This window comes from Equus asinus, chromosome 17, assembly GCF_041296235.1.
Source record: "Equus asinus isolate D_3611 breed Donkey chromosome 17, EquAss-T2T_v2, whole genome shotgun sequence".
Classification (NCBI taxonomy): Eukaryota; Metazoa; Chordata; class Mammalia; order Perissodactyla; family Equidae; genus Equus; species Equus asinus.
The window spans coordinates 1,730,032-1,746,646 of record NC_091806.1 but is presented as its reverse complement, the minus strand read 5'-3'; the positions used below and the strand labels follow the sequence as shown (position 1 = coordinate 1,746,646).

The window sequence follows — 16,615 nt, the reverse complement described above, 5'->3', positions numbered from 1 at the left end:
TTCTTTTCGATTGTATCAACTACAAACTTGAAAATTGCTAGCTCTAAGCTTTAACCCATTCCTTCCTCTATCTTCAAATTCCACCTCAAATAATCTTCTCTCCTCCCTCAGGCCTGAATGCTTCTCATTCTCCACTAGGGAACCCAAAAGAATGAGCACCACTGTCATGGCTGAAAAAGTTCTTTGTCAGCTGATCATCACTGGCTATCATCGGACCTTAACACTAAAATATTTTAAATATCTGAATTAAAAATGTACTATGTCAGATAATACAACACTATAAAGAGGTAAAAATAAAAGGTAACTTTATTTCAAGAAACTCTACAGTTAAGAAATCTTCATCCTGTTGAAGACAATCAAAATGAAAACTTACCACTATTCTGGCCAAAATGCCATCATCACTCGCATCTAAGGTAACCACAGCTTTGTCGGTCTCTATTTCACATAAGGCATCTCCAGCACTCACAGCTTCACCTAGAAAATAAGACTGGGTTTGTTCTGTTTTTTAAAATATGAATACTAAAATGTGGGGGTAGGTGTGTATATGTGTGTGGAACATGAATAATAAATACCGAAATATTCAGGAGCTATTTCTGGGCTGTGGAATTACAAGTAATTCCCATTGTGTGTGTGCATGCATACATGTATGTTTTGTTGTCTTTTCCAAAAACACTATAATGGATATAAATTGTATTTGTTATGATAAAAAAAGTGATTACAAAGATTAATGAGCAAATATTAAAAACAAAATCACATTTTAGAGACAACAGCAAGAAATGCATATCCTCCTCTAAACACATCAATTCCAATCCCCACATTTTTTAACATACTTCATTATTCCATGAAGAGAAAAGTTCTACAATTAATAGCACTTCTGGGTTAACATCGTAGGGTGAGTTCAGAAATCCTGTCGGCACCACACAGCATAAATGAATAAAGCATATTAAGGCTAAAGAGAGAAAATCAAAGATACAGCTCAGGTCAAATAAGAAACACCTCTGTGCAACAGAAACAGTATGGATACTCAACAATGCTGAGCAGGACCTGACTTGCTGGTTTCTGGATCTAGAAGCAGATTAGGGGGTGGTGGGGGTGACTTCCTTTTGAGTAAAGGGAACGAAAAGTGGCCTGCGGAAGACAGGGCCTCAAGTCAGATTCTCTACTCAAAGCTAGGGCTGGGTTAGGGTTCCTCCACTCAGAAAGGAGGCTGATAAAACGGCAATCAAGCCCACTGACTCGGACGATGGCTTGAATCAGAACTGTGGGTCTAGGAAGGTGGGGAACAAAGTCACTGCCTCAACACCAGGATCTGAGCCAAGACCCCCTCCGGCTCCATACTGCATCTTCTGACATCTCCAACACCAACAGTAAATCCCTGGACTCGGGATGGGGGAAGGGGACAGGAGAGGATGAGCGGCAAGACATCGAACGCTCAAACAAGACCTTCCACTCAAAAGCAAACTGCAAGACAAAGTTCCAAAACACATGAAGAAATGTAATGCTAAGAAACAAAATCAGTAATCAGAACAGAAATTCATTCCAGATGCAATTCATTTAGTGCAACCTGCCAAAGATTTTAAAATAAGTATCTTGAGGATGTTCAGAAATAGAAATGAAGGTAGGAGACCCATCACAAGAACAAGAGATTGGGAAAAATAACGTACGAAATAAAACAAAACAGTACCATGCAGAAAGGAAAAAAATTAATTGGAAACCTTGGAAATGAAAAATACAGTCATTGAAATAAAAAGAAACAACCAATGGGATATATTCCAGACCGGACATAGTGAAGTGAATTAGTAAATTAAATGTGGCATTAAGGAACTACCTGGAACTTAACGAAGGGAGACAAAAAGATAAGAAATAGAAGAGAGCAGTTGAGAGAGACAGACTGAGGCTGCCAGGTGTGTCTCATGGAGTTCCAGGGGAGAGACTGCAGGGGACGGTAAAGAAGCAGTGCAGGAAGACAGAATTGTCGAGAATTTCCCAGAACTGAAAAGATACATTCCCTCAAAATGAAAGAGCTCTGAGTGAGTTCAGAAGCGCGGCTCCTAGGGTGTCTTGACCAGCAGGGGCTCAGGGAGCCTGGCGGCCTGCTGGCAATACTCTATATCTTGACTAGGCAGTGGTGACCTGAAGCTGTGTGTGTGTGAAAATCCACAGAGCTCACACTTGATGCGAGTTATCCTCAACAAAAAATAAACAGGAAAAAAGACGACGACTCTGTGTAAACACGAACCCACATTAGATGCACTGCAGAGAGACTGCACACTACCAACAATGAAAACAATCCTAAAAGCTACCAGAGGAAAAGAAACCAGGTTACCTCACTGGAATGACAGACTGAGAGCACGCTTCCAGCATCTCAACAGAGGTCAGAGACGACAGAGCGATATCTTCAAGAAGCCAAGGAAAAATAACTGTCTAGAATTTTATATGCAGCAAACCATCATTCCAGACTGAAGGAAGAGTATTCTCTAGACATAGAAAGGCGAGGAAAATTTACCACTTATTGATGAGCTATTATAAAATGCAGTTCATCAAGAAGAAAAGTAAACACAGAGGGGACCTACAGGCTACAGGAAACAAGTTACCAAAGAAACTGATAAAATGCTAACTATTAATCATTCAAAAGGCAATTTCTCAGGGTTTAGAAAAGTGTAAAACATGGCGCCGGCCTGGTGGCATACGGTTGGATTCACGCGCTCTGCTTCAGTGGCCTGGGGTTCCCTGGTTTGGATCCCAGGGGTGGACATGTGCACTGCTCATCAAGCCACACTGTGGCAGGTGCCCCACATATAAAAGAGACCAAGACGGGCACAGATGTTAGCTCAGGGCCAATCTTCCTCAGCAAAAAGAGGAGGATTGGCAGCCGATGTTGGCTCAGGGCTAATCTTCCTCAAAAAATAAATAAACAAAATGAAATAAAAATAAAATGTTGTTTTAAAAAGTGTAAAACTCAAACTCAAAACAATAATAAGCTGGGAAGGGAATGTTTAGTTGATAGTTAAAGCATGCTAAGAACTCTGATACAGATAAGCGGAAAAATGCTAGATAACTCGACTTTGTTGGCAAAATTTAATTACGTATCCAAAAAACTTAATGGTATATACCATAAATAAAAACAGAAATACAATCCACAGCAATCAAAAAAGAAGAGACAAAATTAAATAACAAAACCTGCCATCCAATTGCAGACACATGAAAAGAAAAAAAAAAAATAGAAAACACAAAAACGGCAGAAATAAGTTCAAATGTATCCATACTTGCAATAAACGTAAGTGAATTTAAACCACCTACTAAGAGCAGAAATTACCAAAATGAACAACAACAACAAAAATCTGGGTAAATGTGGCTGACAAGAGACAGACCTAAAACAAAAACAGACTAAAAAATACAGAAATAGAAATATATGTAACATACAAATACACTCCGTCACACACAGCAAAAATAGGTGGTAAAGCAACAGTTATAGGCACACAACAAAAGAACATGAAGGAAGGCAGAGAAGAGCCAAGATGGCGCCGTGAGTAGTCCTCTTTGTCTCTCGCCCTTCGAGTCTACAATTATTTGGACACTTATCGCTTGACAAAGGATATCCAGACAGCATCTCAGGACGTCTGAGACACCCACGCGACTATACATCGGAAGGCGGATGGACTTTCCTCCGGGAGGATGTGGAAATAGGTGAAAACTCTCCGACCCCGACGGGCAGCCTAGTACCCGCAAGCGGCTTTCTTCTAACGGACGCCCCCAGAGGATCCACACACATCTAGGGCAGGAGCGAGAACACAACAGAGGAGCGACGGTGGAAACAGGTGACCAGAACCCTACCTAAACCCCCTGCAATTACTCCTAAACGCAGAGGGAAACTTTGGAGTTGCACACCTGAGCCCGCGGGGAGAGTCTCTCCCCGCCATTGGCGGGGAGACCCAGCCTGGTGCTCGGGGCGCCCGGAGGGTCCCAGAGAGAGACACGGAGGGCATGGAGATCTCCCAGCTGCCGTTGCCCGCCCCGTGGGACTAGAGATTGCCGGAGATCTTGGAGAGGACCGGGGCCGGGGGAACTTTCAAAGGCCGGTTCTGCGACCCGGAGGGGAAGCGCCGGAGCTCCGCCCGGGCAGCAGACAAAACTCTCTGTCTGCCGTTAGCAGAGGGGCCACGCTGAGCATTCACGGCTCCGGGAGAGGCCCGGAGAGAATCCCAGAGGGCGGGGCGACCCCCAGCTGCCGTTGCCCGCCCCGTGAGGCTAGGGATTGCCGGAGATCTCAGAGAGGACTGGGGCTGGAGAGAGTTCCAGAGACCCAGCTTAGTAGCCTAGGGGGAAACCCTACAGGCTCACAGCAGCCTTAGGGAAAGCCTCTGCACAGCACCAGTAGAAGGCACCCAGCCGCCAGCCACAAGGCTGGAAGACCCCAGGGCAAAAGCAGCATAGCTAGGTGTACTAACCACAGACTGTAGAAGATGCCAATAGCTCTCCTGCGACCCATAGAGGACAAGTGAGATTTGGTGGGTGCCGACAGCAACGGAGCGACAAATATAAGTGATCCCACCCCTGGCCGCTGGAAAAGCCCATAACACCGTTGCAGACCCCAAGGAGAGAGCACATCTAGGTGGGCTGCAACAGTAGGCACCTGCAGCCTGAAGCCCCCGTGTGACGGCCCCCACGGCAGAGGAGGGAATCCAAAGGGCCACTGTGGCTACGAAGAGGGGCCCAGGCCCAGTTAGCAACTACGGACAGGGTTCCTGGTTGGTGCAGTATAAACAGCTGCTCCTCCCACCGCAGCAGCTGAAACAAGTGAAAGGAGCAACTAAACTCTATCTCCATGCGGAGGCACAAATCAACAACATCAAGCAATATGAAAAAATACATTAAATCTCCAGAACAGAAAGAAAGCAACAAATACACAGAAAACAATCCCAAAGAAAATGAGATATATAACCTAAATGACGATGACTTCAAAACAGTCATCATTAAGATTCTCAATGAGTTAAGAGAGAATTCTGACCGACAACTCAACGAGTTCAGGAGCTATGTCACAAAAGAGTTTGATACGATAAAGAAGAACCAAACAGAAATATTGGAAATGAAGAACACAATAGAGGAGATTAAGAAAAATCTAGATGCTCTGAACAGTAGGGCCGATAATATGGAGGAAAGAATTAGCAATTTGGAAGATGGCAATATAGAATTGTTGCAGGCAGAGGAGGAGAGAGAAGCAAGACTTAAAAGAAATGAAGAAACTCTCCGAGAATTATCAGACACAATTAGGAGATGCAACGTAAGGGTTATAGGTATACCAGAGGGAGAAGAGAAGGAGAAAGGGGCAGAAAACCTATTCAAAGAAATAATGGCTGAGAACTTCCCAAATCTGGTGAGGGAGATGGATCTTCAGGTGACAGAAGCCAATAGATCTCCAAACTTTATCAATGCAAGAAGACCAACTCCACGGCATATAGTAGTGAAGCTAGCAAAAGTCAACGACAAGGAGAAAATATTAAGGACAGCCAGGCAGAAGAAACTAACCTACAAAGGAACCCCCATCAGGCTATAAGCAGATTTCTCAGCAGAAACTTTACAGGCTAGAAGAGAGTGGAATGATATATTCAAAAATCTGAAGGGCAAAAATCTACAGCCGAGAATTCTCTACCCAGCGAAAATATCCTTCAAATACGATGGAGAAATAAAAACTTTCCCAGATAAACAAAAATTAAGGGAGTTCATTGCCACAAAACCTCCTCTTCAGGAAATCCTCAGGAAAACCCTCATTCCTGAAAAATCCAAAAAAGGAAAGGGGCTACAAAACCAAGAGCAGAGGAGATAAGTAGAAGGACAACAACAGAGAGTAGCAGCTCTACATCAGAACAGATTAAACCATGGGACGAGAAACAAAGGAAACTGAAGAAAACCGGAAAACAAGACACAAAATGGGAGTGGTAGGCCCCCACGTCTCAATAATCACTCTAAATGTAAATGGATTGAACTCCCCAATCAAAAGACACAGAGTGGCAGGATGGATCAAAGAACAAGATCCAACAATATGCTGCCTCCAGGAAACACACCTCAGCCCCAAAGACAAACACAGACTCAGAGTGAAGGGATGGAGAACAATACTCCAAGCTAATAATGAACAAAAGAAAGCAGGTGTCGCTATACTAATATCAGACAAGGTAGATTTCAAAGCAAAACAGATAAAGAAAGATAAAGAGGGACAGTATATAATGATAAAAGGGACTCTCCACCAAGAAGACATAACACTTATAAATATATACGCACCCAACACAGGAGCACCAAAATTTGTAAAGCAACTCTTAATAGAACTAAAAGAAGACATCAACAACAATACAATAATAGTAGGGGACCTCAACACACCATTAACACCAATGGACAGAACATCCAGACAGAAAATCAACAAGGAAATAATAGAATTAAATGAAAAATTAGACCAGATGGACTTAATAGATATATATAGAACACTTCATCCAAAAACAGCAGGTTACACATTCTTCTCAAGTGCACATGGAACATTCTCAAGGATTGACCATATTTTGGGAACCAAAGCAAACATCAATAAATACAAGAGAGTTGAAATAATATCAAGCATCTTTTCTGATCATAACGCTATTAAACTAGAAATCAACTACAAGAAAAAAGCAGAGAAAGGTGCAAAAATGTGGAGACTAAACAACACGCTTCTCAACAAACAATGGATCATTGAAGAAATTAAAGAAGAAATCAAATATTATCTGGAGACAAATGAAAATGAGAACACGACATACCAAATCATTTGGGATGCAGCAAAAGCAGTCCTAAGAGGGAAATTCATCGCAATACAGGCTCACCTCACTAAACAAGAAAAAGCTCACGTAAGCAACCTCAAACGACACCTAACGGAACTAGAAAAAGAAGAACAAACAAAGCCCAGAGTCAGTAGAAGGAGGGAAATAATAAAAATAAGAGCAGAAATAAACGATATTGAAACAAAAAAGACAATAGAAAGGATCAATGAAACAAAGAGTTGGTTCTTCAAAAGAATTGACAAACCCCTAGCCAGACTCACCAAGAAAAGAAGAGAGAAAGCGCAAATTAATAAAATCAGGAATGACAGAGGAGAAATCACAACAGATACCAATGAAATACAAGAGATCATAAGAGAATACTATGAAAAACTATATGCCAACAAATTGAACAACTTGGAAGAAATGGACAAATTCCTAGACTCCTACAATCTCCCCAAACTGAATCAGGAAGAAATGGAGAATCTGAATAGACCAATCACAAGTAAGGAAATAGAAACGGTAATCAAAAACCTCCCCAAAAACAAGAGTCCAGGACCAGACGGCTTCTCTGGAGAATTCTACCAAACATTCAAAGAAGACTTAATACCTATTCTCCTCAAACTGTTCCAGAAAATTGAGAAAGATGGAGAACTCCCTAACACATTCTATGAAGCCAACATCACTCTGATCCCCAAACCTGACAAGGACAACACAAAGAAGGAGAACTACAGGCCGATATCACTGATGAACATAGATGCAAAAATCCTCAACAAAATTTTGGCAAACCGATTACAGCAATACATCAAAAAGATTATACACCAGGATCAAGTGGGATTTATACCAGGGACACAGGGATGGTTCAACATCCGCAAGTCAATCAACGTGATACACTACATCAACAAAATGAAAAACAAAAACCACATGATCATCTCAATAGACGCAGAGAAAGCATTCGACAAGATCCAACACCCATTTATGATAAAAACCCTCAGTAAAATGGGTATAGAAGGAAAGTACCTCAACATAATAAAGGCCATATATGATAGACCCACAGCCAACATCATACTCAATGGACAAAAGCTGAAAGCCATCCCTCTGAGGACAGGAACAAGACAAGGGTGCCCACTTTCACCACTCCTATTCAACATAGTACTGGAGGTGCTGGCCAGAGCAATTCGGCAGGAAAAAAAAATAAAAGGAATCCAAATAGGTAACGAAGAAGTAAAACTCGCGTTGTTTGCAGACGACATGATCTTATACATAGAAAACCCCAAAGAATCCACAGAAAAACTATTAGAAATAATCAACAACTACAGCAAAGTAGCAGGGTATAAAATTAACGTGCATAAATCAGTAGCATTTCTATACACTAACAATAAACTAACAGAAAAAGAACTCAAGAACTCTATCCCATTCACAATCGCAATGAAAAGAATAAAATACCTTGGGATAAACTTAACCAAGGAAGTGAAGGATCTATACAATGAAAACTACAAGACTTTCTTGAAAGAAATAGGCGATGACATAAAGAGATGGAAAAACATTCCTTGCACATGGATTGGAAGAATAAACATAGTTAAAATGTCCATACTGCCTAAAGCAATATACAGATTCAATGCTATCCCAATCAGAATCCCAAGAACATTCTTCACAGAAATTGAACAAACAATCCTAAAATTCATATGGGGGAACAAAAGACCACGAATTGCTAAAGCAATCCTGAGCAAGAAAAACAAAGCCGGCGGAATCACAATCCCCGATTTCAAAACATACTACAAAGCTACAGTGATCAAAACAGCATGGTACTGGTACGAAAACAGGTCCACAGATCAATGGAACAGAATTGAAAGCCCAGAGATAAAACCACACATCTATGGACAGCTAATCTTCGACAAAGGAGCAGAGGGCCTACAATGGAGAAAAGAAAGTCTCTTCAACAAATGGTGCTGGGAAAACTGGACAGCCACATGCAAAAGATTGAAAATTGACCATTCTTTTTCACCACACACCAAAATAAACTCAAAATGGATCAAAGACCTAAAGATTAGGCCTGAGACAATAAGTCTTTTGGAAGAGAATATAGGCAGTACACTCTTTGACATCAGTTTCAAAAGAATCTTTTCGGACACTGTAACTCCTCAGTTGAGGGAAACAATAGAAAGAATAAACAAATGGGACTTCATCAGACTAAAGAGCTTCTTCAAGGCAAGGGAAAAAAGAATTGAAACAAAAAAACAGCTCACTAATTGGGAAAAAATATTTACAAGCCACTTATCCGACAAAGGGTTAATCTCCATAATATACAAAGAACTCACACTGCTTAACAACAAAAAAACAAACAACCCGATCAAAAAATGGGCAGAGGACATGAACAGACATTTCTCAAAAGAAGATATGAATATGGCCAATAGACACATGAAAAGATGTTCATCATCGCTAATCATCAGGGAAATGCAAATCAAAACTACACTAAGATATCACCTTACCCCCGTTAGATTGGCAAAAACATCCAAAACCAAGAACGACAAATGTTGGAGAGGTTGTGGAGAAAGAGGAACCCTCATACACTGTTGGTGGGAATGCAAACTGGTACAGCCACTATGGAAAACAGTATGGAGATTTCTCAAAAAGTTAAAAATAGAAATACCCTATGACCCAGCCATCCCATTACTGGGTATCTATCCTAAGAACCTGATATCAGATATCTCAAGAGTCCGTTGCACCCCTATGTTCATCGCAGCATTATTTACAATAGCCAAGACGTGGAACCAGCCTACATGCCCAGAAACTGATGATTGGATAAAGAAGATGTGGTATATATACACAATGGAATACTACTCAGCCATAAAAAAAGACGAAATTGGCCCATTCACAACAATGTGGATGGACCTCGAGGGCATTATGTTAAGCGAAATAAGTCAGTCAGAGAAAGACGAACTCTATATGACTCCACTCATAGGTGGAAATTAGTATATTGAGAAGGAGATCTGATCGGTGGTTACCAGGGAAAAGGGGGGGTGGGGGGAGGGTACGGAGGGGGAAGTGGTGTACCCACAACATGACTAACAAAAATGTACAACTGAAATTTCACAAGCTTGTAATCCATCATAACATTAATAAAAAAAAATAAATAAAAAAAAAAGAACATGAAGGGAAATGTGAACCACCGAGATAACAAACATGCTCCAAACGATCTCTGTACAGAAACCACCCCACTGCATACCAAGATGCTCATACACACACTGTATTTTCAGTTGAAATACTTCAGAACCACCAATATGAACTATTTTAATGAAATAAACAAGTTTATCTGTTAGATGATATTTACTGAACACCTAAAATATGCTCGGTCTAACCCCAAAGAGATTGTTTTCTACTCCACAGATATTTACTGAAAAGTTTACTGAAAAAAGTTAGGGCACTAGGGTACAGCAGTCAGGGAGAAAAGTTAAGATTTCTGACCTCAAGAAGCCTGCTTACCATCTACCGACAAGTTAACTGGGAATTACAGTGGGATTGGGTGCAGTCAGGATGCTGTGGAACATTCAGGAGAGGCGTCTAATGCAGTTTCTGGAGGGTGTGAATGCTTCCTAAAAAAATGACATCGAATCTGAGCCTGAAAAGATGAAGAGACAGTCAAGTGAAGGGCAGTGAAGCAGGCAGCAGGCACCACACAGCCAAAGCCCTGAGGGTGAAAGAGAACAGGACTCGGGAGCACCCGGCTCACGGTACCTGAGAAAAGCAACGAGACTGGGGGTGAGGTAAGGAGAGATGAGACCAAAGGGCCCCTCACTGGTCCTACAAAGGAGGCGACAGCGCCAGGGCACGTAGCTGCTCACACATTCCTTTACAGGCCAGATGCTTTAGCAGTTGAAATAGATTGCCTCTCAAAAGGAAAAAGTCACACCCTTATATGCTTCTGCTGTAACCATGGAAAAAACAATTGAACTAGGCAACCTAACAATCAAATACTTCTTCTAGACTCCTAGGAAGGAATTCTGGTCACAGGAAAACAGTAAAATGATGTTTATCACTTGTGCTCACCTATTTCAAATTCCAAACGCCCATCCACAAATTCTACTTCAGCACAGATCAACCTAGATGATTTCTTTCCCATTCCTGAATTCCTATAGCAGTCCTAATCAATTTGAATGAATCACAAATTGCATTATCAAAAGCTATGTTGCATTATTAGCTGCTTTTTACAATCGGGTGCTCCTCTGTCCAGCAGACCAGGAGCTTCTTCACGAGGTGTTTTACGTCCTGCTTCCCTCTCCAGGGCTCTAGCTAGTGCCTCCAAACAAAGCGTCTGAGATTGAAACACTTCAGGGAAAAATTGCAATAATTTCACAAATCCCCAATTCCTCATAAGGTGTACATCAAATTGTCCTTTCTATTTCTTTTGGTTCTAACATTTGATTTGCAGTATGCTTCTAACACTTAAAAACTTAGGTAGCTTGCTTGCTTTTTATTTTAATTATATGTACATCTCCTCAGCTAACATAGACATATATATATCAGCTCTATGAGAATGCCGAGAGAGAGAGAAAATGGAGAGAAACAGAGAAGGAAAGGATCTATCCGTCGTGCGGTGAGATTTCCTGAGCAACCACAGCAAAGCTTAAACGTCGTATTATTACACCAGGGCACATTACCTCTAATTTATCACAAAACTCAAGTTCTATCTATCAATAATAAAACATAATGTAAATGCCTAAAGAAAATTTTGAGACTAAATAATGAGCCATGAAGATTCCAAATCTATTCAGGTTCAGCCTTGATCAACAATTAGGCTACAATTCAGAAAAGCCACAAGCAGGATAGTTAAAAAACCTCTTCCAACTCAGACACAGGTTTGATTCCAAGTTCTGACACTTAACTAGTAATCGTGACTAAGTTACTCAATCTCTCTGAGTCTCAGGAAGGTTTTGAATGTGCAGCTACACACACACAGAAATCATGGAACTGAAAACGACAGGTTACCTCTCCACAGACATCTTCAAATAACAGTTCAAAACATCTTTAGATAAAAATGTTCAGGATGTTATTAAGAACCAAGATTCACTCTGGCTGCCCAGTCCATATTCTGAGATCTCAAACAGATCATTCGACAAACATCAGTGTATAACTAAGCACTAGGTATAAACACAACGATAAGATAGGGCTCTGTCTACAACGAGTTCATAGCATAGAGAAGACTGAGAAGCCAGGACAGACTATCACGGATGGTGTGAGTTGACAGACGGCTCCTCAGCTGCCACGTTGATGGCTGACCAGTTGTGGAAGGAGATGGCAGCCTTGCAGTGTCCCTGTGCCATCTCCTCGTGGTGTGTCAGCAGGCAAGGCGGAGCGGGCCCGGAGCGAGAGTGCGGGCCCCAGGAGGGGCCGGAGCAGAGGCCCGCCCGGGGGCCGCTCCCCAGCACTGAAGCCAGCATCATCATCCTGTTCCTTTGTCCAGATGGGCAGCTGCCAGAGCTGAGGACTGGAGCATACAGAGGCTTCCCTTTCTCTTTTTAAACTCTGGGTAGGAAGTATAGTCTTCATGAACCACAGTTAATGGCGATGTTTATATTATGAACTAAACACATTCTGTGGCTTTCACAAAATAATTTTTTTCTGCTAAACATTAAGAATAAAAGTCTTTATTTAAAAGGTATGTGCAATGATAGTGGTGGGGGAGAGTTAGTTTTTATCTGTCAGACCAAAAAAAATCACACCTACATGAACACTATAGGGAAAACCTCTTCTTGTGTGATGTTGAACAATGATGACAACCAGGATTAAAGAGAGAAATAAGTCAAGTGTTTACTCAACAAATATGTACCAGCTGCCCCGTGTGAATGACACTGTGCAAGACACTGTGGTAAAAGTAATAATAAGACAGACCTGCTTCGAGAAGCTCCTAATCTGATTGAAGAAGAGTACAAACAAGCAGACAATGCCACCTGATCCGGGCAGTGCCTACGGCGGTGTGCGAAGACAGAGGAGAGGTCCCCAGGCAGTGTTTGCCAACTCTCCTCACTTCATCACACAAACAAGAAGGGGTGTCATGTGCATGGCCCAAGACCCAGGCAACCTGGCTCCTTGGCCATCTGAGTTCCTTCCCTGAGGGCTGAAGGCAGGAGCAGCAGCTCGAGGAGACTGCCAGGAACCTCCCTCACACCCTTCTGACCCTTAGATTTCACTGTGTTGCCCATTTCAAGTGCTTGACACCCACGTGGCTAGTGGGGACTGTATTGGTCAGTGCAGACACGGCACTTCTAGCACCACAGAAAGTTTACTGAAGAATACTCTCCAATTCTAAAATTCTGACATAATAGAAATATTAACAGAAATGCAAAAAAGCATTAACGCTGGAATGCAATTCAGCAATAAAAAGAATGAACTGCTGATACATGCTACAACATGGATAAACCTCAAATTCATGCCAAATGGGAGAAGCCAGTCACAAATGGTTAGATACTATATGACTCTATTTGCACGAAATGTCCAGAAAAAGCAAAATTTTAGAGACAGAAAGCAGATAAGGCTGGGATGGGAGAAGGAAATGACTGCAATCAGGTTCCAGGGATTTTTTTTGGGGGTGATAGAAATGTTCGAAAATTGGATTTCAAGGACGGTTGCACAAGACTACATATTTACGAAAAATCATTGAATTGTGCACTTAGAATAATATTTACTGAGATAGACCTCCACAAAGCTGTTAACAGTAGTATACTCAAAAAACACTGAAGCTATTTATAAAATGCACGTTTCAAAAATTTTCCATTTTAGCACCACAGACATGTAAACAAATCCCCAGAAATAAGAGAAACCAAAGCCTCTTCTACAGCAGAAGCCAGAGACCCATGTTACTCTCTAGTGGCACCCAGTGACAATACTCCAAACAGTCTACAAACTCCTTCCAAACAGTTCTACTTCTGAATTTTATACACTAAATTAGTTACAGTCTGAGATTCACACAAAAACTATCTGCAATACTCAGAACTCCCAGTCACACGACAGAAGGAAGGCCCATGCCAAACGCCGTCTGAGGGAGCCCCAGGAGCAGCCGCGGGACGACGGGGGAAGCAGGTCCTGTGCACGGCCCAGGCGCTGGGCTGCGTGCCGCACATCCCAGCCCAGCTCTGAGCCAGTGCTTCCTCTCTAATGTTTCAAGAAAGAAACCAATGTTTTTCATACCCTCAAATATACTCTCACAAAAGGGAAGAACAAGAATATTTTCTTCCTTTTTGTTATTTTATCTAACAGACCTGACCTTCCAATTAATGAAAAACTACATCATATCTACTTTCATTAAACTGAAGATATCTGAAGCATACTTTTCTTCCCCAAATAACAAACTTGTAATAAAAATGTGGAATTACAGCTCAACTCACCTTTCAAGAGACTTTGAAATTGTACATGTCACCCAGGACTTTTGAAGTGTTTTCTCTACTAATTTTATGATGCAAATTCTTTACTTAATCCTCAGACTGAAATTAAGGATTCTAATACTCATTACAAAACTCTTTTCTAACATTAATTAGATTAACAAAGATGGGAATAACTTATATGCCATATTACTGCATGTTTCCATGACTTCAAAAAAGAAAATGAAATTGAGTTATTACAGAATTCTAAAGCCAGGGAGATACCTTAGCTCTCATCTCAGGCAACTCACTCCCAGATCCTTCACGGCAGAGTGGGACCCCAGAGGACGAATGTGATCCCCAGGCCAGAGCACTCTGCAGTGGACCCTTCTTGCCTTGGCTTCAAACACACACACACACACATTACTAATAGCAGTCGTGAGTTACAGAGGCTCAGATTTTCAAGAATCTTAAAGGTCTGTAACACTGAACTGCTATCCACTAAAGGGTTATCAGATCATTAGCCTTTGCTTAAAAATAAGCTAGACTCACAATTAGATACAACACTATTCTTCTTCATGAAAAGAAGTTCAATCCTCTTAACATTTGATGGTCTAATCTCATTGTTTTAAATAACAGTCACCATACATTAATAAAAACCTCAAGATAAATTTTTAAAAAAGAGACAAGAGAAAAAGGTATATAAAAAGTTTTCTGCCAGAATATAAATATTTTAAAGACAGAATGACTGAACCAAGTTATTATAAATGTATCAAGTACCAAACCTACTTAGACATATAGAGTTCTACTCATGTGTACAGCACATAAATGTTAATGAAAAGAAAATTATGTTCAAAAGATCACAATTAAATCACAAAGGTGACGAACTTAAAAAAGAAGCCAGTGAATTATTGAGAACCAAGGATTAAGCTTGCTCTCAATTATTTATAAAGTATTGGTACACAAACATTTCCCTTCAGGTGGCAGAACACAGAATTTAAGAGCAACCTTGAGGGAAACACGCTCCCGGGGCTCCAAGTCGATCCGGGCGTGTCCTACGTGAAACAGCACGTTGTCAGCAGAGAAAAAGAACAGACTGATGAGGCCAGATGTGTCCTGGCTCTTCATCATTCTCTCCACATCCTAACGGGTGTGAATAACCTATCAGACTGCCAGTGAGCAAGAAGTCTGAGAGATGAATGTGGTCCAAAGAATCCTCTCATCTACTTGTGCATCAGTTCTCCAAGTGTGAAGACATCCCATCTTTTAATAATAACCCTAAAAGGCTGTTCTTGTTCTGTGTCTGAATCATTATTTAATGACACCAACAATCTGTCATCTTGAATATGGAAATAGCCAAGGCTCCGTAATTCATCAGGAAAAAGAAACCTAAAAATAGACTCTAATTGATTACATTATTTATAAAGGTGAAACTTTCTTAGATACTGGTAATTATTTTAAAAGATGGCAGCAGCCATGCAGAGCCAATTACTCAAAGTGCTTCCTAACGAAGAACTGGCTCTTTCACTTATATGACATACGTCTTTTCAAATTCTAGAAAGTTCCCTGCCATTTTTTCTTTGAATATTATCTCTTCCTCATTCTCTCTTTTTTCTCCTTTTGGAAATCCTCCTCTCAGATGATTCTCATTTTATTCTTCATGTCTCAACTTCTCTTTCATGTTTTCTCCTGCCTTCTCTCTCTGTGCTGTGTACAAGCTAATGTTTTCAGGTTGCTCTTCAGTTTACGAATTGTTTTCAGGTTGCTCTTCAGTTTACGAATTCTTTGATCAGTCACATCTAATCATACTTTAACCAAACCATGACTTTTTTGTTTTTTAATTTTAGAGACATTAATTTTCATTCCTAGAAGTTCTATTTGTCCTTTTCAAATCTGCCTGGACTTTTGGATAGTGTCTGTCTTTTTTCATATTTTCAATTCCTTCTCTTACATTTTTAATCATTTCAAACATACATTTTTATATATCTAGTAATTCCAATTGACTGAAATTCTTGGAGGTCTAGTCCTGCTGCTTGTTATATCTACTGACTTTTGCTCCTAAAAGACTGCTTCCTTGTGAATTGTTAAACTTGAGATTGTGAACTCTTGGTAAGTAGGACCTTATCTGGAATCTTCCGTGACTTGGATTAGATGCAATGTCTTTCCAGAATAATGGCTTCTGCCAGGAAACCCAGGAAGATCAACAGCCCAGAACCACTTTATCTCTACCTGTGGGTTCAGAAAATGCAAGTACTATAAATTTGAACCCCAAAGTCTCATGAGGACAGACCCATGAGAGCAAATTTTCAAGGGAGTAGGCATTCCTATTCCAAATAGATCTAAAGTCAAACAAATAAATTTGCCTATCAAATGGCTTTAAAATCCATTCACACGTTGACAACTCTCAAATTTCTATCTCCAAGCTGGAATTCATTCCTGAACTTCAACTCTTATAATCGTCTGTTGAACATCTTCCCTTGAACA

At 40.9% G+C, this 16,615-nt stretch overlaps 1 protein-coding gene across 2 annotated transcripts in view; it reads right to left on the bottom strand.

The window, feature by feature from the left end:
* The window catches only part of PDHX (pyruvate dehydrogenase complex component X), a 72,128-nt gene that overhangs the window by 32,226 nt on the left and 23,287 nt on the right, over window positions 1-16,615 (bottom strand). For both annotated transcript variants that reach the window (XM_014851053.3, XM_044750557.2), the window contains exon 3: window positions 374-474. In XM_014851053.3, coding sequence (XP_014706539.2) covers window positions 374-474 — 101 coding nt within the window. The remainder of the gene's footprint in view (window positions 1-373; window positions 475-16,615) is intronic.